At 38.1% G+C, this 23542-nt stretch overlaps 1 protein-coding gene across 4 annotated transcripts in view; it reads right to left on the bottom strand.

The window, feature by feature from the left end:
- Window positions 1-23542, bottom strand: part of LOC110025984 (ATP-dependent DNA helicase Q-like 3) — an 87875-nt gene that overhangs the window by 46948 nt on the left and 17385 nt on the right. For all 4 annotated transcript variants that reach the window (XM_020726699.1, XM_020726700.1, XM_020726701.1 and 1 more), the window contains one exon: window positions 5350-5438. In XM_020726699.1, the coding sequence (XP_020582358.1) occupies window positions 5350-5438 (89 nt within the window). The remainder of the gene's footprint in view (window positions 1-5349; window positions 5439-23542) is intronic.

The raw sequence follows: 23542 nt of genomic DNA, 5'->3' as shown, positions 1-23542 counted from the left end.
AGATCCGGGGAGAGCTTTCCCACTCGCTTCACCGAAGCAAATACGACAATCGTTGTTTTTCTGTGTTGACCCTAGGTTTCCCGGTAAGGTCGTTAGCACGGGAATGACTCTCTATTACGCGTTTACATTTTGCACATCACATAGCATTTCATTTCGCTTCGTCGGCCACCCCGGCCGGATGACCATTTCACTTAGCTCCGACCGACCGCTCCGGCCTTGCGAGCATTTAACTTCGCTTCGACTGGCCGCCTCGGCCTAGCGAGCGCTTCACCTCGCTCCAACCAGCCTCCCCGGCATAGCGAGCTCTTTACTTTGCTTTGATGAGCTGCCCCGCTCAGACGAGCATTTCACTGAACTCCAACCGGCCGCTCCGGCCTTGCAAGCATTTCATTTCGCTTCGACCAGCCGCCCTGGCCCGACAAGCATTTCACTTCGCTCCTACCAGCCGCCCCGGCATGGCGAGCACTTCATTACCGCCGCTCCGGTCCGACGAGCATTTCACTTCGCTTCGACCACCTCTCTGGCCCGGCGAGCATTTTACTTCACTTTGATCGGTCGCCCCGGCTCGGTGAGCGCTTCACTTCGCTCCAACCTGTCCCCCAGGCCCGGCGGGCATCCCACTGCATTTCAATCGGCTTCCCCGAGTTGGTTGGCATGATATTCTGGCTCGATTGGATTCCTCGACCCGGTCAACTAACTACCTGCACCACCATACTGTCTTGCATGTGGGTTTGCATTTTTACATATTGTAATGCATATGTATGACTGCATTGCTACATCCTATCTTGCATTTGTTTGGTTGCATGATTATGATCATATACTTGAGTTGCATGTTCACTTTGGGCCCCTGCTGCCACGGCATGCCTACCCTTTAAAGGTCATTGCCCTATCGGCATACCTCTTGGGTCCATTGCCACCACGGCATGCCCATCCTCTTCAGGCAGCTGCCACCCTGACATGCCTATTCTATTGAGTCACTGTTGCTTCAACATACCTCTTGGGGTCACTGCCACTATGGTATGTCCACCTTCCTTTAAGTCTCTGCACCATGGCATACTCATTACATGTGTTTCGACCAATCATTTGCATTTGCATGTTCACATGGATAGTGAGTCAGACCCGTTAGGAGAGTGACTCATATATTGGTCGCGATGTCTTAACGAGCATTGCTTGTCGGGTCAATCCCGATGAGCAATGCGAGTTAAGTAGTCGGGATTGACATGAGTATGATTGTGCTAAGAATCTATTGGATCTAACTTATGTCACTCCTCTTCGTGACACCCTTTAGATTTTTCGAATCCCTAGGATTGGGTCGGTGAGACGACCCCGTCAAAGTCATACCATACCCAGACTTACCCAACACTTAGATACTATGTTGATACACTTGTCGTTAAATGGTGAGTTAGGCTAGGGTTTAGAATGCTAGGTAGTATTTTTTGACACCTCTGACTATTGTTGTGTGTTGTGTTGTCTTGCACTAGTCATGTGTCACATTCTCGCAATTTTCGGTATGTTTGCATGTTTCTTGTGTGTGATAGTATATCAGGACGATCTTCTGCAGGTGTCGTGCCTATTTATACACACTCACACAGGTGCTATTATGGGGGAGCATGTAATGATTTCTAATCCTTTGCTTGTTGTTTGCTTGCAGGTGCTCTTTAGCTCCCCCAATTATAAGACACGGCTTATTATTTTTACGATGCATGGCGTCCCCGCTAACGCTTGTTTTATGTAGGTCGAGTCTTTAATTTCTATTTCAAATATATTTGATAGAGTATTAGGAGAGTCTGTATCGGAACTAAGGTATGGGCATGGGTTTCGAGGCGGATGATGCACCGAACCATGTGACGAGGACCAAGAGCAGCAGCTCATGTCCCGTACCTTAAGTTCGAATTTTACATTTTTGTATAGACTTAGGACCGGGCACACACATATATATATATATGCGGAGTTCGGCCACTTTTACTGTTTTTCCTGGATTATGTTGTCGGTCCAGCGTCATTTGGCATTTTTATATATTCTTTTGGGATGCTTTCCTTTCTTTTTCTCCTCGCGTGTCTTTGCATGTTGGAGCATTTTATATTCTCTTTTTGTGTATCTGGACCTCAAGTTTAAATTTTTTTACCTAAAAATCCTAATAATAAAAGATTAATATAATCAAAATTTTAGGATTAAAACTTTCAATATTTTCTTAAATCAGTCTTTACTTTCTGCATGGTCTTCGGGCCGATTTTAAAAATGATTTGCATGCATGACTATAATTCAATCATACTTAATAGGCTCCACGCTTAGGAATATGTTAGACAATTGAATCATATTTGCATGTCCCGAGGAGTAGCCCTCGTGCTTCTCCAACACGACTGGCCCAGCATAATCTCACTTAGGTGGTTGTCTAGCACGCTACGGTGTTAGGAGGCACCCCAATCCAGACGGAGTATAAGTCCTTATGTTTAAGTGTTTCCAGCTTTGTAGTTGAACCTCCATTTCTTGTTCTTTCCTGCGGCATCATCGTCATTTCGGCGGGTATAAGTCTCACCTCTTGGAGCTCCAGCCAATAGTCATAGGATAAAGTCTCATTTCTTTGACCTTAGGGCTACCGAAATCCCCGCGGACGACATGATTTACAAATTGTTGACCGGGGATCTCTAGTTGTGTTGGGTCGACTACCTTCAAGACCAGGTAGACTTAAGATCCTAGTGGCTTGAGATGATGGGTCCGTGGTACCCCGACCTGACTACATCTACCTCTTAGGACTGCTTCTCCCCACCTTTGACTGCCCCTGTTGAGCCCTCTCTGTTCTTTTGACTTCGTTGATATCACTTTGACGGCCCGATGTCGATAAGCTGCCGCCCGTTTGAGATACGACAATTTGTCCTCTGCCCTTACGGCCCGGATGTGCTATGACGTATCGGGATACCCCTGTCAAGTGATTTATGATTATTTCGTAGGTATTGTGTGCTGAGCCGCTATCCATTTGGATGTGAGAGATTTACTCTCTGTCTGATGGTTTGGCGTGAGCTTCAAAGCAAACCATGAGAACCGTCCCATACAAAATAATCCCCTTTTGATAACCTATGCCCCAGATTCATGATAATAAAGCGAAACTCCTTTCATCGAGAGTCTTCTTAGGTATTCCCCAAGATGTAATTAACCAGTAGACATACGTTCCTCTTGGAGACTTTTGACCCCATAACAAAAATGTTCTTTTTGGTTCTCTGGTTATGGGTGGCTTATATAGAGATTCTGCTCGTGAATGTTGTTTTTTCGAGGTACTTTGATCCGATTATGTTTGGACGTATACTCTCGACCCATCACATGAGGATTACCCCTATATAAGTCTTCCGTCTCTTTTCTTTTTGATTTGTTTGACTATTTGTTGTCGTACGTCATTTTTCTATTCGATTTTTCTCCTCTTCGAGTCATTCATTTGATTCGGGAGGGAGACTTATTCGAATAGGAAAATTATACGACGACACATAAATAGACAAGCTGGCGACTCCAAGATCTAGAAAGAACCGAAAAAAACAATTCCGCAATCGCGAAATCGACCACATGACAGTAGGGTTGCAAATCAGTACTGATTCTCATCCTGATTGAGGATTTTTGCATAATTTTCTCGATTCTGTGACAAGCCAAAACAATAAGCATAACTTATGAGGGTTGAATAGGAAAAATTTCGTCTGATTGGCAAATTCAGCAGGGATATTGACTTTTCTATTTTATTTCCTATTTCTTTCTTCTAATCAAGGTTTCTTTCTAAACGAGACTATATAAATGTTTTATTTTTCTGTTTTGCGGTGGGGGGGGGCTTTTGGTTATTAATATGTTATTTAGAGATTTTTTCCCCTAGTTTTCTTTATCAGAGTGCTCTATCTTTGGATTTCTTTCAGATGATATTTTTGTATCCTGATAGAATCAGAGTGATGATCTCTCCCGAGAGTTTGGAGGCCTCCTTCCAATTTGTTGATTACTGGTGTTTGATAGCAAAAAAGCTGCCACGTTTTGTAACGCGAGAGTTTTCCCGGGTCGCAACACTGTAGCTGCTACAGTATCGCGATCCAACCTTTCTCCTCTTTCCTTCTTCGTTTCCCTCCCTCTTCCCTTCCTTCTTCATGATTCTTCTATTTTATTTCCTACCTTTTCTATTTCTTTCATTTCTTAAGCAATACCTATTATATTTACAATTTTACATTTTATATATGTGTTATTAAGTGCTTTAGCATTCAGCTTTGGATGAGTGCTGCCTTTAAGGCTTAGGAGGGGTTGTACCCAACAACACAAAGGTACTCCGGTTATAACTCATCTGAGTTGGTGACCGTCTCCAAGGATCTAGATGGTGCTTCGGCTGTAGCTCGCCCCTGACGAAACAATTATCCTTTCGCAGTCCCTCCAACCCCACTTCTAGCAACCGCAAACCATCTTCTCTGTTGCTGTCCAGGCCTCTATCCTCCTTCCTGCTGCTGCCCAGGCCTCGACCTCTTCCCTGCTGCCGCTTAGACCTTCCCCGACAGTGTTGCCTTTGGTCGTTAATGTATTTTGTGTTGCTTTCTATGTTATATTTTCGCAGTGTTGTCATGTTCTTTTCGTTTGTATGTTTGTTCTCATTTATTTTATGATCACAAGAGTCTCATGTGTACACTTTTGAATCCAGTAATAATAATTATACTTTTCATGGTGGTTTGGGCTTCCTCTAGTATCATTCTGCTTCTGACTCACTGTCATCATGTCGTTCATGCAGGATTTCAATCGACATCCCTCCTCTCACTTCCCTCACCCTTCCTACAGCCTATGTATCCCTTTCTTTTATCCTTTCACATCTTCTAGGACCCTAAAACAGTATCACTGAGTTGGTGGTTTCAAGTAGTTGGGCAATATTGAGCAATGAGTTGGTAGATTAATGCTTCTTGCAGGCATGGAGAAGATTAAAGTTATAAGAAATAAAATTGAATTAATAAAAGAATTAGCTTATTAAATTAATGCAATTGCTAGGCTCCATATTATTTTTATTGATAAATTACCTGCATTTTAATGGATTTTATTTGGTTTGAAATATTTCAGCTTGTAGATAGGTTATTATTTATCGCATAAACTAAAATCTTATCAGTTCAACCAGTCCTATTTATTGACATCTTCCAAATTCATAGGGCAGGTCGTGACACAGTATTGATCCCCTAACAAATCGGATACTCTTGCAAAATTCAAAATCTATGAACAAATCCGATACACTGCAAAATTCAAATAGGTGGAGAACACAAGGATTATTTATCTCTGTGGTTTTTTTTTTTGGGTGTCAAAAAGGCTTCTGAATGGAGAAGTCATTGTGTGAACAAATAAATTCAATATTGTTACCTTCATAATATATATTAGGACGATTAAATGATGTCCTAAGAATCAATGGATTCCGCAGCTGCAGTGACTTGATGACATCCTTCTGAACCCTAATTTACAAGATTCAATACCTCACAAGTTAGGTGATATGGAACGTGAAAAAAATAAAAAACTAATCTATAGAACAAGCTAAGAAAGTTATTATTTGCATCACAAACAAACCCCAAGTGGACTTTTAAACAGAAATGCCCCATGTGCAATAATAGCACATGGCCGCATGTAATGGCTAAGTTATCTCACAGAAATGTATCAATGTAGAAAAATAACAGTCATTCAATGGTGTCCAAGTGCACATATATAGCTCATGGGAATTTTGTATCTATCAAATATCACAAGTCGGATGGGTGAAATTAACTAAAACTATTAGTTTATACAACGTTTTGGAGTTCAATGTTCAATTTAATACGAAATAATCTTATCCTGAACTTCTTGCAAGTCGCCCTTTAATGTCTCAAATTTATAAAAGTGCATATGAAATCTCTTTGTAAGAGTTCAGGAAGCAGGTGGTATTTGATACAGTACCATGTGAAAAAAAAAGTAATAAGCCTGCTCAATCTGAACTCTATGCGTCACCAGAGTAATAAATTTAATTATCACAGTTAAAATAGAAAGGCTCAGGTACTTCACTGAGTTTTTATACCTGAAAACCACTAAAAGGTGAAATACAGTAGAAATATAAGCTCAATGTTAACATGCTGCTTCATCAGAACATCAAAAAATGCTCGGAGGCAAGCAAATACTACAGAAGACGCAACTGGTCATTCCTCCCATGTATTTCAGCACACATGAAAATCATGATTATCAGTTAAATGTAAGCAAAACACATTAAGTGACGCATACTAAAATTAGTAACTGAAAAATCATTTTGAGAAATCTTTACTACTAAATGAAAATAGGGGTTGTTCATCCAATGAGAAAAATTATATTCTGAATGAAAAAACTACTCTGAATTCATTAAGCATCACAAGCAGTTACGCTAGTCAGATAAGTGACATTATTTGGAACATACTACTAGATAGATGGTAAATCAAGATTTAAAAAGCAAAATTCATAGCAGTGGCATTTTGCCTTCTCGAGATCCAAAACTAAACATCAAAATAGAAATAAAAAGAAAAAAAATTAAAAAAGCATAAATATGGCAAACTATTAATATATTGATTTAATTTATTTCAAAAGACAAATCACAAATCTCAAACTTAGAACTTGGTAATAAACTGAAAATTTGAAATGACATCCAAGCATTCAATTAAAATTTAAATACACTATGAGAATCAAGATTCACAGTTGCCTCATTCTCACTTTCATCAACTACAAAAGATTCATCATATGTAATAATTTATTCATCGTTTGATTCTGTCTCATTGACATTCTCTAATTATTCTTCAATCAATATTTTTTTCATACTCCCTATATGAATTAACATTAGATCCAATATAATTTAAAATGAAGTAAGAAATTAAGAACACAATCAAGTAATTATACTTGAATTATCTTTTAATTCTTTCAAGGAGTTGTATCAGAAATATTAAATAAAAGTATAAATATAATATAATGTAATATAATATAATAAAATATAACCCTTTTACATAACCAGACAGAAAGCCGCCTCAAATGCCTCGGGGAATAAGATCTCAAAGCATATGCCACAGACAAAAAAAGCATACGCCTCACTGGAGTTTTTTGCACCTCAATTTGAGACGTGCTCCTCAAACGCCATTTAAACAAATTGGTAAAGTACTTACGGGTGCTAAGATATTAGTTCCCTTGCTTATAGTTTTTTGCTTTCCCTGAAAGTTCCTTACATGCACACAAATTTAGAAAACAATCCCACAAAGTTTTTTGTTTCCTGCCAGTTGCATGTACATAAAAAAAGTTGATAACAGACATACAATTAACTCCACCAAGTCCTCTTATTCTCTGCACAATTAATATGAATAGAATTCCATTTCGATGGAGAATCCCAAATGGTTTCCCGAGTATCCCTATCACCTTGCTTTCCTACTGTCACCAGTTGCATTAGGCTCTGTTTGGCGTAGCTGCAGCTTTTCAGCTTCTCAGCTGCAGCTGCGCTGCCCCAGGAAGTTGTTGTGGGTAAGCTGACTGTCTGTTTGAGGTAGATGTGTAAAAACAGCAGTGGGGTAGCTGTTTTTGGAAAAATGATAATGCTGCCCCTGTGTAATAATATTGTGCTTAATAGAATTGTGATACACATAAATTTAATACTTTTAGCAATTTCCTCATGCCCCTTACATAGATAACACCTTGAAGGAATCCAGATAACACCTTGAAGGAATCCTAAGACCCTTCAACTTAACAATATCACAAATAGTTAGTAGACTGTGTAGAAATTAACATTTGAAAAAAGCCAAAATCCTTCCCAAAGAAACCTCAGACCAGGTGTTACATTTATGAGAAAACATATTTGAAATTAACTGATGTTGACTCTTCACTCTTAACACATCATTCTTAGTATTATCAAGAGGAATATTAGAAATTCTGTCAGTAAAAAGATCACTAAATAATAGATTCAGCCATTGAGAATGTCATTTCTCTTACACTCAGACATCCTTAACTAACAATTGATTATTTTCATGTACACATTTCAAAGTAGCCAAAGGACCTTCTAGTAACCTGTAATCCCACCATATGCTCAAATTCGCCTTTCGCCTTTATGCCATCATTTTCATGTACACATTTCAAAGTAGCCAAAGGACCTTCTAGTAACCTGTAATCCCACCATATGCTCAAATTCGCCTTTATGCCATCAAAAAGATTAAGCATTCACATGTTCTCAACCATTGAAGCATGAAAGCATCAGTTTCCAGCTAAAGCATAGACCATCACAACTGCCACATCGCCCTTGCAAGAGAACAAGATCGATGAAGCACCTTTGATAGGAACAAAGATCGCCCAAAGAACTCCAACAAAAAGGACTCTCAGGAATACTGAAACCAAGAAGAAGAAGAACTGTAAAATGTGAAGGAATAATTAGGAGGACAAATACCGGCGGGAGGCTTCGCGAGACTAGACGGGAGGAGCGACGTAGCTGGGGGAAGACCGGTAGGAGGAGCGGCAGGAGGCTTCACTCGATGCTTGGGCAGCAAAACAGCAGCAGCGGACAGGCTTCGCGAGACCAGACGCGAGACTCCTTCGGCATCGCGATACACAGGGGTATTATCGACAAAAGCTCTTCACGAACGGGGGGCGCGGGGTGCCTTCTGCGGCCCGTGTTCCGCCAGAATCGTCTCCCGCTGTGAGCAAGACACCCCGCCAAACGACAGAAATGCGCGGGGAGAGGCCTCGAAGCTCTCCTGCCGCGGTCACAAACGGACCCTAAGTCACATGAGTTTGATGTACTAAAATAACAGACAGTGCATGTGATTTTATAAAATTCAAGAGCACCAATGCAGGTTGATCCTTATTAGATCCAAAAGACGTTTATTTTGTTCGGGTTCTAGTTTAACTCATACTTAAATCATGATTCTGAATAGAATCCTTATGTAAAAAACAATGCTGAGAACACACAATAGTGAATGAGGACAAGATGATCAAAACTGTGATAAGCAACCTATTCACAATACTAGCAATCTAATTGCACAACTCAACAAGATTGAGCCAACCTCAGCACCATTGTAGACATTGAGGGGCAAGGCCTGCAATTACCTTTTCTCTTTGATACTGATACCACTAAGATTCTCTAGCACAGCAATAAAAGATACTGCAATTCGTGCAATTAAATTTTCTTCATCGATATTGATACCGCTGTGATTCCCTAGCACAGAAATAAAAGACCATGCAATTCCTCAACCTCCAGAGCTTCGTTCCATCTCCTTCTTCATGAAATAGTAAGCAGAAGTCTCAATTCCTGACCTGAAAGGTGCACAAGGTCTTTGCTTGCAAAGTCAATGATGAAAATGTTCTACCTCCACGTCCTTCCACAAAATTTATCTCGGGAAAATGGAGTATTTTTAGGCTAATCCATGGAAGGATGAAGAATTACACCCCTCTAACAAATTGTTTGTTAGGGTGCAGTATTGCTACAATTGGTTGGAGCAATTCTGTCATAAATAGTTGGCTTGGATGCAATTATGTCACTGCCGCAGGGCTCACCTGGGATGAACCGTTTGGGGATGGCTCAACCGGTTCAGCTAGGAAGTGTAAGGGCTGACCGGCCTTTTTGACTGGACTAGGGTTGCCGCCCAAGGGGAGAGGTGATACCGGAGTTGACCCAAACCACAACAAATATAAAAAATATTGTTGAATTCAAATAGTGTTACAATGAAGCCTCGTCACAAAACAAGAATTAAGCGATATATGATATAAAAGGACACGCTACGGTGATGGTGAAGGCTGTGAGCGATTGCAAGAAAGCAGGTCAGATGGCGACCTAGGGACACGGCCAAGTAGGGCGTTAGAGAGGCTGTTGTAGCAGAGTGGAGCACTGGAGAGACTGTCGGCAGCAAGTCGGAGTGAGGGAGAGGTTGTTGGCAGCAGGTTGGAGTGCAGGAGAGACTGCTGCAGCAAGTCGGAGCGCGAGAGAGCTGTCGACAGCAGGTTGGGGCGCTGGAGAGGCTGCCGACAGAAGATTGGAGTGCGGGAGTGAAATAGGAAGGGGTGGGAATGTCGGGAGATGCAACAAGCAAGTGAAGGAACTATGACAGGATAACTATCTCTGCAGGAGTGAGTTACAGCCGGAACACCCATCAAACTCTTGGAGAAGATCACCACCTCAGATGATTAAGAGTAGGAGCACCATCTCGCCGTCGCATACAACCATAGAAGGAAAGTGGAGAATGTCGGCAGCTATCCAAAAATAATACTCAGCCCAAAACTAAACCTAAAACAGAGAATAACACACACACATATGTTGTGAAAAACGACGGCAATAAAGCGAAAAATGAAACGAGAAAAATTGCACGCAGAAAAAAAACCCTAGAGCGACACACAGATTTACGTGATTCGGCAACTTTGCCTATGTTCACGGAGCTGTAGAAGATTTTACTACTTTGAGGAATTACACCGTCGAAGGCCTCGACGTTTACAAGAAAATCTCTATTTTCTTCTCTCATTTCCTCTCTCTCTCTCATTCCTCTCTTTCTCTTAGCTCTGAAGATGACTTGGCTTGGCCTTGCTTGGCTTGCATGGTTTTGCTTGGTTTTGCATTTCTTTTAAACCAAAAGAGACTATTTATAGAAACCATGAGATCCGTAGGTGGGAGGTAGGTGAGCGGTAGGTGGGAGGTAGGTGAGCGATAGGTGGGTGTGGTAGGTAAGCGGTAGGTGACATACTTAATTAAGAAGCTAATTAAATTCAGTGGACCGGGTCTCCATATTACCTAACAATTCTCACACTTGGAGAGTAAGACATTGACTCCATCACCTACTGGTTGCATCATCTACTAGCTGTATCGACCTTTTCCTCAAGCATGATATCCTCCAACTCTGCAACTCGAAGCCTCTGTCTTCATGCCAGAAGACCAGCTGAAGTTGAACAAAACTTCAGCTTCTCACGAGTAACACCCTCAGTTGACATATCATCGTCAACGTAGCCTCGTACCACCAAGCTCTTTCCTGGGTTATTCTTGTATTTGCTTACAACTCCCACAGCATGAGCAATATCCTGCCCTTGCTGAAAGCTCTTTTCAACAAGTCCAGCTTTGTACCTCTTACTGCCACCAAACACAGTCTTCATCTGGTACACCCACTTGTTTTGCAATGTCTTCTTCCTTGGTGAAAGTTCTGCCAGCTCCCAAGTTCGATTCCCTGGCAGAGAATCTGTCTCCTCCTTCTTGGTTAGATTTCACTTGCTCGAATTCTCATCTTGCAAGATTTCTTCATAACTATGTGTTTCTCTGTCATTTGTCTGTACATGGTCCGATTTTCCCGCCCTTGGCGCTCTGCCACTTTTTAAGAAATATACCTTCTTCTGCTTCCCTATTGACTCATGTGTCCACGCCTGAGTAAATCTGTAGTCATATATAGTGTTTCAGTTTTCTTATCCCGAGCTCGTACTAATGCTCATTTGGTAACCTTTCAGGTGCTATCTGAGAACACCACCGAATGACCACCCTCATTGACCCTCATTCACCCTCATTGAGTTGTCCAACAGAGATGAGATTTTTCTTCAACTCAGGAACGTGTCTGACCTTTTGCAAAGTCCATTTGCTTTTGTTAGGGAGTGCAATATTAATATCTCTCATCCCCACCACGTCCAGAGCTTTTCCATCAGCAAGATAAACCTTCCCAAAGTTACCTGCAACATAATTTCGCATTAACTCCCGACGAAAAGATGTATGGAAGGAAGCCCCTAAATCCAGTATTAATCAAATCCAGTATTCAGTCATCAACAGAACTGTAAACTGTCAGAAATAGTGCATCATGTATTTCTTCAGATACAACATTAGCGTCATCATTCTCCTTCTTCTTAGGATTCCTGCAGAACTACTAACTGTCATCCTCATAGCTTCCCAGTTATTTGGCAATGAAGCCAACAATATCAGCGCACGTATCTCATCATTAAAATCAATTTCAACAGACGACAATTGATTTGTGATAGTGTTGAAATCATTCAGGTGTTGAGCAACAGACACACCTTCCACTATCTTTAAGTTGAATAACTTTTTTATCAAATGCACCTTGTTATTCGCCGATGACTTTTCATATATACCCGATAAAGCCGCTATGAGATCTGCAATAGTCATCTCCTTGATGACGTTGTGGGCAACCGATCTCGACATGGTTAATCGTATAACCCCCAGAACCTGTTGTGAAAAACAGCGACAATAAAGCAAAAAATGGAAAGAGAAAAATTGCACGTAGAAAAAAAACACCAGAGCGAAACACATATTTACGTGGTACGGCAAATTTGCCTACGTCCACGGAGCTGCATAGGATTTTACTACTTCGAGGAATTACACCGTCGAACTCCTCGACGTTTACAAGAAAATCTCTATTTTCTTCTCTCCCTTCCTCTCTCTCTCTCTTCCTCTCTTTCTCTTAGCTCTCAAGATGACTTGGCTTAACCTTGCTTGACTTGCATGACGTTGCTTAGTTTTGCATTTCCTTTAAACCAAAAGAAACTATTTATAGAACTATTTATAGAAACCATGAGTTTATAGAAACCATGAGATCGGTAGGTGGGAGGTAGGTGAGCGGTAGGTGGGATGTGATAGGTGAGCGGTAGGTGGCATACTTAATTAAGAAACTAATTAAATTCAGTGAACCGGGTCTCCACATTACCCAACAACAAATATATATATATATAATAGGTACTAGTAGTTAGAATAGGAAGAAATTAAAATAGAAGGGAAATAGAAAAAGAGAAGGAATAGAAGAGGAAGTAATATGAATAGGAAAGGAAGAGAAATAAGGAATAGAAATAGGAAAGGAAGACAAATAGGAAAGTAATAGAAAAGGAAGGAGTTCCCTCTATGGAAGGGAGTAGAATAGAAAAATGGGAGAGGGAAGGGGCTGCAATTCCAGCCCCATGAAGGTCGATCGGTTCAATCGGCCACCTAGTGAGCTCTGCATCAGTCTTCGAGGGTTGGGAGAGCTTTAATTTCATTCGTCGAAGCTTCTGGTTTCTCGTAGCACCAAGTCAAGCCTGCCACATTGAAGGTAGCAGAAAGAGTATAGTACCCTCGTAAGTCGATCATGTCGATGTTGTCATTCCACAACATATCTTGATAGAATTATTATGCATTATCGCTTGGCACAATTGGAGTTGGAAGTGCATGTAGATGTCTCGCACTGTATCTCTTGAGCCCTTAAGTCAGGAAGACTCTTCTTCTACTTCTCGTATTCAGCGAAATACAGTTATAAACCAATATGGGAGAGATCAACTATGGGGTGAACTCTCTGTCAGGTTGCGTCATTCTCACTAGCAACCACTAAAGCAAGACCCCTTCTTAATTGATAAGACCTAGGTCCTATCGAAGAATTTTTTTCCTCATCAAGCTCCTAAGTTAAATTTCAAGGATGGGGTTCATTTCTCTTCTCTAGACATCTGATGATGGGTATTATGTTGAAGTGAATGAGTTTATAGGTCTAAATAGTTTAAAGTTCTCTTATCTAAGATTATCATGCCTCTAGTTTTAATTCCTCGAACTCAAGATTACCCTCGGCACTCACCGTGAAATCAGTTGGAATCTCTATAAGGGTTCAACTAAAACAATGTGCAACTTTTCTTCAACTGAAAATTGGTCCTCTTTTGTGTCCTCGCCATTTTCAATGTTTACTGTGTCATCATCCACCACTCAAGAACGCCATGCTCAGTGAAACAGACCACCCCCCTAGTTTTGCAGTTTGATTTAACATGCCCAAATCCAGGGCACTTGCAATACTTCCTGACAATGACAGATTCAAGGGTGCAAATTAGTTTTACCTGTTCTCCACTCTGAATCATTTTTTTCCTCTGATGGGGTCATCTTGGGTGTTCTCTTGGATGTAATCTGGCTATAGTAACCTGAGGTTGAGCTCTGCCTGCAAGACGTGGTGGTTGTCAGTGGTGTGATCTCTCCACTCTTGAAGCTAGAGTCTGAATCTTCTGTTTATAGTAAGATGGTAGGAACAAATGCTAAATCTCCCGCTTCATCTTCAAATTCTCTCGTTCTCCATATGTTGTCTCTTTTTTCGGCCTCCTCTGATACTAGATTCCAAAACATCTTGACCTTTCTTTTTCATCACTAAAATCCTGGCTATGGAAGGGGTTGAAATTTTCGTCTCTTTCGCCTCATCAACTTTCCAAATCTCGATCGAGGATAATCTCCCCTAGGTTTCATCCCAAAAGTCCGCAAGCCTCCACTGAAGTCGGCGGATCTCTCGCTGTATCTCTTCACGAATGGTCTCAAACATGTATCTCCTTGATCGCATAACTAGGGTTTAGAGTTGAGAGATGAAAGATGTATGAGACTAATAGACGATGTCGAAAAGTTAATTTGGGATTGCTGATTTTAAAAATCAACAAAGAAAAATTAGGATTAGGTCGAAGTGTGTCTAAGCTTTGGGAATATGAAAGATTTTTTTTTTATTTTTTTTTTAGGGGGGGGGTTAGGAAACCTTAGGATAAGACTAGAGTTAGACTAGCTCTAATATCAAATGATACCGAAGTTAACTCAATCCACAAGAAATATAAATATTATTGTTGAATTCAAAAAGGGTTACAATGACTACTCATCACAAAACAGGAATTAGATGTTAACTGACATAAAAGAACACACTATGTTGACAGTGAAGTCAGTGAGCTGTTGCAAGACAACATATAAGATCAAGACAACATATAAGATGGCGACCCAAGTCTGCGGTAATAGCAGGATGACTGTGGAGGGAGTTGCAGCACTAAGTAGGGTGTTGGAGGGTTGTTGTAGCAGGGTGGAGTGCTGGAGAGGCTGGAGACATCAGGTCAAAGTGTTGGAGAGGCTGTCGGCAACAGGTCAGAGCGCTAAAGAGGTTGTTGGCAACATATCAGAGTGTTGGAGGGTTGTCGATAGCAGATCGAGAGTGTTGGAGGGTTGTTGGCAGCAAAGTGGAATGTTGGAGGGTTGTCGACAGCAAATCAGAGAGCTAGAGGATTGTCAACAACAAGTCGGAGCACTGGAGAGATCTAACAATAGGTTGAAGCATTGAACAGTCAGAACAAGCTAAAGGGCCGACATGCATCCTAGGTGGAGTACTCCGCATTGTTTCAATTCGTGCTAAAGCACAACAGGAAAAGCTAGAATCAAGTAGCAGTCACACTGAGTCGCTATCATTTCCGGATCACTTTTATGGAAACTTTGAATCATAGGCTTTGAGGTAGTGAAGGAATTGTATGATACATAAAAAGATTTCAGAGATATCTGGGAGCAGTATTAGAAGACACCTACTGGGTAGTATCACAGAGCGGGTAGTTATATGCTCCACCATAATGGTTGTGTATCCCTTGATACTCGCTGAGAGAGTTCATTATTCAGAAGACTCACCGCGAAGGACTTGCAGGACACTTTGGCAGGGATAAGACTCGCACTTATGAGAGAATAATTTTTTTGATCATGACTGATGAGAAACAAGGAGTGGCACGTCGGACAATACATAATTAGTCATGTGGGAAAAATCAAAGGCAGAATGTAGGACTAGACACTCCATTACCCGTATTGGAGGCCTCGTGGGTGGATGTTAGCATAAATTTTGTGATCGGCCTTCCAAGAATATAACGAAAGAAGAATTCTGTGATTGTTGTGGTGGATAGATACTTGAAGATAGCGTATTTCAGACCCTACTACCGGATGCTATTTGCTTTGCATGTAGCTGATTTGTACTTCAGAGAGGTCGCGAGACTGCAGAAGACACCCAGAGCCATCACTTCTAAAAGAGAAGTCAAGTTCTTGAGTAACTTATGGAGAACCCTACGGAAAAAGCTTGACACTAAGCTTTAATTCAATTCAAACGCTACCCCCACAAATTGACAGTCAAACGAAGGTGGTGAACAGGAGTCCAAGAAACCTTCTGAGGTGCTTTGTACGACAAAAAAAAATTAAGCATTAGGATTTGATACTAGCCTGAGCCAAATTTGCTGACAGCAGATCCATGAGTCTGACCATAGAGCACACCCCATTTGAAATCATTGAGAAAGTGTACGGGTGCAACCCCCACTCTACTTGACTTGATAGCACTCTTGTCGACAACAAATTTTTGTGAGGATGCTGAGATTCAGAACAAACACGAAGATGTGAGAGAGGAGATCGCCAAGCGAAACCGCACGTACCAAGCATAGGAGAAAAATACTAGAAAAAATGTGACTTTCCAAGAAGGGACCTAATGTGGATTCGGCTGAAGAAAGAAAGGTTTATGTGAAAATATGCATTTGCATTGCAATATCAAAAGAGAACAAAAATATAAAACTTGTGCATGTAGCAACTACGATGTACAAAAATAAGACCTATCCTCTACAATTATAGTAGAAAGTTCTCTATTATCATCTACATGCATCAAAATAAAAGAGTTACTAAGGGCACGCTTGGCAAAAAATGAACAGTCCTATTAAAATCGCGTGATGTATGAAAATATAAGAATTTTTCAAAATATAATAGAAAAGAAAAATCTTGAGCATCATGTGGTTGATGGCTCCACGTATCCTTCTTCAAAGTAGATCTCAAAAAGTGAATGATGTTGATGTTGTCGGCCACAATGGTGATACATTTACATTCAAGCACCCATAGTTACCATATTTCTTAAAAAGATTTTATAGCTTGAAGTTTCACCAGCGCACAACCCTTGGGGTTCGCTAGCATCTCATTGCCAACAAGCTCAAGCCCAGAGCAGATGGATCTTTCAAGATTCTCAAGAAGCTTAACAACAACACCTATAAGACCAACCTACCAAGGGACTACAATATTTTGTTGCTTTCAATAAAGTGAACATGACTCCATGCAATGAAGAACCCAAAGTTTTGACGAATGAGGTTGAAGCTCCCTCAACCCTGAGAGACCGATGTGGGGATCACCTGAGCCGAATCGATTGGGGAAGGTTGAACCAAATCAGCTAGGGTGTGTGTGTGTGTGTGTGTTATTTTCTTTGATGAGGGTTCAGTTTTTGGCTTCAATTTTTACCTGTCATCGACGTCTTTCCTTAGTAGGGTTGTATATGAGGAAAGGTGATGCTCCGGCGGTATCCTGTTCCAAGATGGTGATTAACTCCGCATATTTCCTTCCCCTTTCCTTGTGCATACCAGCTGCCACCCTCCATGTGCATCACCATGATCACCGTCGCTTCTCTCTGTTGTCCTATTGGCCCTTCCTTCGCCCCATCAGCTCACAGCCACCACCTCCTTCCACCTTTGCTTGTTCGCCACCACCCTCCCTGCACTACTTTAGTCTATTGTCCACTGTCCCAAGCCATCTCACTGCTATTCATCCGATTGTTCTACCTCACCTTAGCAGGATAATTGTGTTGAGTCATGTTTTCTTTTTGTTTGAAGGTCTTAATTGTAATCTTGTTGTTTTTGCATAATAAATTTTTCTTTCCTAACTGGGTTTTGGGTTAACTTCGGTATTAGGGCCTGCAAATGCAAGGTTAGACCAACTATAAAAGAGGGATCCCAGTACCATGGTTACACTACTACCAAAATACTATATTCTTACCGAGGATTTTATACAATATTTTCTAAGCTTTAGATCTTGTATTTTCTGGATACAAATTTTTTTCACTAATTACTACAATACAAAGTAACGCCTTACAGGAACCTCTAATCAATTTTATTAAAATCAGCATAAGAATTTAGAATGCATTAAGTTTCATACAAGACTTATATAAAAGGAAAATCTAGAAATCAGACAAAGTTATGCACGAGTATTTAACATAAAATACGTCATATAGATCATAGAGACCCAGAAGTCAATGCGAAAAGCAAGGAGTAGTCCAATCAAGATGTAGAAGGAGGGAGGGGATATGATTATGATGGGAGAAGCAAGGAGGAAGTAGAGCGGACGAAAAAATCTGCAAACTTGGAAGGATAGATTCTCAAACCCTACTAGTGTTCAAAACATAGTATGCTAGGAATCAGCATTAAGATTTATAAACTTAATGGACATGTAAGAGCTTCCCAAAATTGAGGGCCTATAAGAGAGAAATCTCAACCACGCGTGCATTTACCATAGTTTGAATTTTGATTCAAGATGAGCTAAGGTCAGGGCTTCATAAATGATTTCATGGAATGTAAATTAATTATTTACAAAAACAAGTCACCAAATAAATCAACATTTCTTGATGTAAACAATCAATACTAGAATTAAACCCCAATTGATAATGAAAAGGTTGAATAAATTATAGAAATTCAATGAAAAACTTAGAAAATATAAAATTAAAAATAAAATTGAATTTAATTTTCAAATATTGAATTTCTAATGTATCACTTTTTGATCATAGTCAAAAGCACCCGATCAGTTTAGAATCTAATTATGTAGACAAAATATAACAAGAAACAAAATGAAATGACAACTATTGAAATCATATAGTCGCACTTGTACTGCACTCGAAGGAAGTGCACATCTAACTTGTGCTCACGAGATTGAAACTAGAAATAGAAAATTTAATTAATCCATAAGTTTTTTTTACCAAATTTTTTTTTATAAATATTAAGATTTATAGGCCGATAGTATTTTGAATTTGATTAAAGAAAAAAGTCTGCTAAAATAGCATTTCCACAAAATTGTATGAAATCTCATCATTGTCTTTTGTGATGAAATAGGTAACAAAGAAATAGGAATAATAATCCATGGAGAGACATAACAACGACACCTAGTCACACCAAGATTTGTAGCTCACATAAAAGTAGCAAGCAAAGTGTGACATGGCAATAGCATCCACACAATAAGCGTGGAAATATAAACCGATGAGAATAAGATATTTGATAAACACAAAAATAATAGTGGCCACTATTAAAGAACTAATAACAACCACTCCAAGTGACAAATTTTAGAACAACTCAAATACATGACACCAAACCCAAAACTCAAATTCAAAGAAATTTCATCTCCTTCTCATAGGCAACATCAAATACATGTTTTATTTAGTGAAATAACAATTATTAAAATAAAAATAGATCAACTATTAAAAATAAATAAAATTTACTCAAATCAATATTTAATACAATGTTTCAATAAGAAAAAAACACAGATTTTTATCAAATCTACCCGACATTGAAAAAGTTGGCTTTGATGAATTTAGCATTTCATATTCATCAAGTAAATCACGGAAAACTCATATTTCCTAATAATAATCTATGAATCATCACAATTAAGTTTAGCTCGCCAAAGGACAACATACTTCTAGAATCCACCATCAAAAGTGGATATAATTTCATCATTTGAATTAGTTTTATGAACATGATGCATGAGAGTATATGATAAAGGATTGAATAAGGACACAAGTAAAAGAGGATAAATGGATTTGACAAAAGATATATAAAATAAAGTTAAATCAAACACATTGAAAATTTTCCTATAATTTTTAATTTGTAAGCATTAGTTCCTATATGATTACAATTTTAAACAATCATTAAATCATTGCATTCAATTCTTAAAAATTCTTAATTTAAATCTTCCTAGATTTAGATGCATTGTAACCTTATCACTACATAATGACATGAATTTTACACAAGCTCAGTCATAGACAATAATAAAACCTACCCAAATGTATGATCTTTATAAAACAATATAACAGATATCCAAGCTTCTATTACCACTACAATTCGTCCATCATTTGTGGATGATAAGAAGTTGAAATTTAAGTTTTATTCAATGTTTCTTTCAAAAAGTATTTTAAAAATAACTAATAAATTTTACATCTCAACCATAAACAATTGTTTTAAAGAAGCAATGTAGCGCAAACACTTAAAATACAATTTAACAATGTAGCATCAACAACTTTATTAAAGTATGAAATATATTTTTTTTAATGATCGACCACTGCAAAATAGAATCACACTTCCTCAATGTTCATGGTAATCCTAATACAAAATCCATACTAATGAGTAATGTCCTCCCAAAATTTATATAGAATAGTTGAAGATTTAAAGTAATTTTTGTTCTACTTCCTACCTTCAACGGATTGACAATTCCTACATTGTAACATATATGCACTACATCTCTTTTCAAAGTCCTTATCTCTACAAAAATATCATGCAACATCCAAAATAATGTAATTCTAAAATTAGAAAATCCCTCAATGATGAGTCAAAAATACAAAGACAAAGAGCTTTAAAAAATAATCATATTTAATCATCTAATTTCATACAATATTTAAGTCTTGATAGATCAAAATCCTTACAATTAACATACCCCTTTTTTATATGATCAAAGTCAATCACCTTGAGCTTAATTTTATAATAAAGAACATAATCTCTACTAAAAAATCATTAGTTTATTATTAATTCAATATAGTGTTTAATAAGAAAAATATTCTTACGAAAATCTCACCCGCTTAGCATGTTGATTTCCCACTTCTTTCGGAAACTCAAATATTTCAAGAATTTAAAATCAAAATATTGTAAACGCTCTTTAGATAAGACGTAATGTTTAGAATATTGAAGAGTTTGAACAGCATAGAAGTTCCTATCATAGTTAAAATATTTTTAATTACCTTACTCAATTTCTCACTAAAAAATCTAATAAGATGTCATTCCTAACTTAACACTCCCCCAATACCAACAGCTTATGCATTGCAAGAAACCTTGGCGCCTTAATAAAATTAGGAAAATTGAATGCATTGGTAAGTCTCTCTTTGATTTCAGTAAAAATATAACCAATAATTTTATTACATTTAAATTTCTCTTCTTTCATATAATTTATAGCTGAATTCAAGACTAAAATAAAATTTTAATAAATTAAATGTAAAAAAAAAATCAAATAATGAAACTATGAATACAATATTATTAGTAGATTTTGGCAAGTCATTCATTGTTCTAACCTTATCAAAATTAAGGGACTATCCATCTTCAATCACAGCAAAACCTATATATAAACTGAGCCAAAATATAATAATTCTTCGCATTCACATACAACTTCTCAGTTTGTAAAACCTCAAATTCCTTCCTAAGATGCACCAAATGATCACCTTTTGCTTGCTATAAATTCAAATACCATCAATATTTAAGTTAAAAAAAAAATGTTGCAAGACATGGTTCATCATCGACATAGAGTATTGAGTGAATTGGCTAATTAAAGGTATAAACAACCACTCATTTAGTACACCTTTAGTTTTAAAAAAGCATTTCAATTCACCACTTTTCTTCATTTTAATATGTCGATAATCACTTCTTAAATCAATAATAAAAAATGCCATAGCATCGATCTTCATATCAAGTATTACATCCAAACCAGTTATAAAAATTATTTCTATCTTAAATTGAGATTTTAATGATGATTGTGTAGCCCATTCACATTTTGTAACTACTATCTAGCTAAGGTATAATCAAAGCAAGCAAAGCACAAGGACTCATGTTGTCTCTAATACATCCCATGTTTACTAGCTCATCAACCTATCTATTTAGTTTTGTGTATTCTGTTGAATTCATCTTATCCTCACACAAATCGAACATAAAATTAAGTAACTAAAGAAATAGCATAATGTATATTCTTAAGGGATCAGGGAAAAATATTTTAAAATCAACCAACATTTGATTAACATGATTAGAAAAAATCATAATTTCAGACACTTACATTATTCAACTCAATGACAATTAAGGCATAGATCACACCTTCGTACCTATTCTCCTTCCCAAATACTTATTTACATCAATATGAAAAGGTTTCTGATATTGGAGTTAACCCAAACCACATTAGGAAAACATATATTATTACTCAAAAGCAAATAAACAGTTACAATTCCACATTGAAAAGAGAATTGCAACAAATACGACACAAAAACTCACACTAGGCGGATCTAAGGTGGCGGTAGTGGTCGTTAGGGGTTTGGAGGTGTTGGTAGATGATTGAAATGGTTGGATGATAGTGGAAGGTGGCGGTAATAGAGAAGGGATTTTGAGTGGCTATTTTGGGGCTGGCAGCAGGCGTGGGATGGCTGGACAGCGATATGACAACAAGGAAAAGAGCTAGTTAAATTTCATTATTACAAATTAAAATTATCATTCATCAAACATTATTAGTCATTAAAAACAAATAGAGACATATAATTACTAATCAACAAAGCTTTAAGATAAACTTCACCATAAAAGGAAAACATTTCAGCTTTAACTTCTTTGACATTGTCATCATCTACATTAAAATTTTTATGCCAATAGTTTGCATTATTAATAAACACTATAAATTGTCAATCTTGATTATTTCCCAGTCAATTACCAACATGCATGAAATTAAATCAGTTCACTATAAGTATTAGAATCCATTTTAGTTTAATGACTATGAAACAAATTACTTTTCAATGCATTATTTCATGCTTTAACCATGTTAATGTCATTGCACTGTTAATTTCACTTGCTCAACATTCAATCAATTAAACTTGCAAATTTGTTAAAATTATTCTCTTTTATAATCTCTCAAGTTATCTTGAAAATTAGCCCAGCCTCCAAGTGATATGCTAACACAATCTAAGGCTTTGGTCTCAATTTAACGTAGAAGTATAGACCTACTCAAGATTAAGGCTTCTTCATGCCACTATTATGATTTCATATAAAAAAATTTGAAAATTCACATATTACAATTTACCAATTAATTCAACTATTTATTTTCTTTAAATTTTTAAGATGTAAACAAGCAATAATATATTTAAATTTTAACCTGCAATGAAGTAATTAAAACAAATTAATTTAATTTCCATAAATTGGATTTTCAATGTTTCATTTTTTTATTAGAATCAAGAACATTAAAAGTCAATAATTAATTATACATAAAAAAATAAGAGAAAAAATACCAAAAAAAAAAAAAATCAGGCCTCATGCCAGAAGAACAAGAAGAATATTTCCATTAAAATTTAAATAGTCGCACTTAAAGAACATTTGAAGTAATTACACATCTAACTTGCACTATAGGATTGTAACAAAAAAGAGAAGGGGCAACTAAGTACAGACCACCAGAAACTTCTTATTTACAAATCAAAGACCCTCTTGCATTCATTTTTCAAATTCTCACTCAAATATCAAAATTCATGGTAAAACCAAACCTAAACTTTTCATGTTTATCAAATTCTCAATAGCTTGATCGTGGCACGCGTAAATAGTCAGTTCAATAGTTCAAAAAATAAACCTGGGTGGTTAATTTGTAAATATCAATGTTTCGTGTGGTCTGTTGTTGACCTCATTTTTAGTGAGGTCTTAGTCTCCTACTCTTAGAACCTAGGATCTAGCTTTAGGAGTTATTATTGACCATCCTAGCGGACTAGCAATGGAGCCTACCTCCCGTAGAACTTCAAGCCACTTCTTGACTCATTTTTGTGAAGAACTCGCATGAGTGGTTCCAAGCACTCAACTTCTAGTTGCAAGGGCTAAGGACCAACATGTAGAGGGCCCGAAAATGAGTTCCTATAAGATCAAACAGCCTTAGGTGAATCCTTTGTGACTCGATTACTCGCGAACGCCGCATTTTACGCACTCACTGCATCACACACGATTTTGGCTTAAATCGACTCGCCCGTCGGCGCACTCGCCCGGACGACCCCGGATGACC

The sequence above is a fragment of the Phalaenopsis equestris genome, unplaced genomic scaffold, assembly GCF_001263595.1.
Source record: "Phalaenopsis equestris unplaced genomic scaffold, ASM126359v1 Scaffold000347, whole genome shotgun sequence".
In the NCBI taxonomy this organism is placed as follows: Eukaryota; Viridiplantae; Streptophyta; class Magnoliopsida; order Asparagales; family Orchidaceae; genus Phalaenopsis; species Phalaenopsis equestris.
The sequence above is the reverse complement of the archived record's forward strand: the minus strand, read 5'-3'. Positions and strand labels throughout refer to the sequence as shown.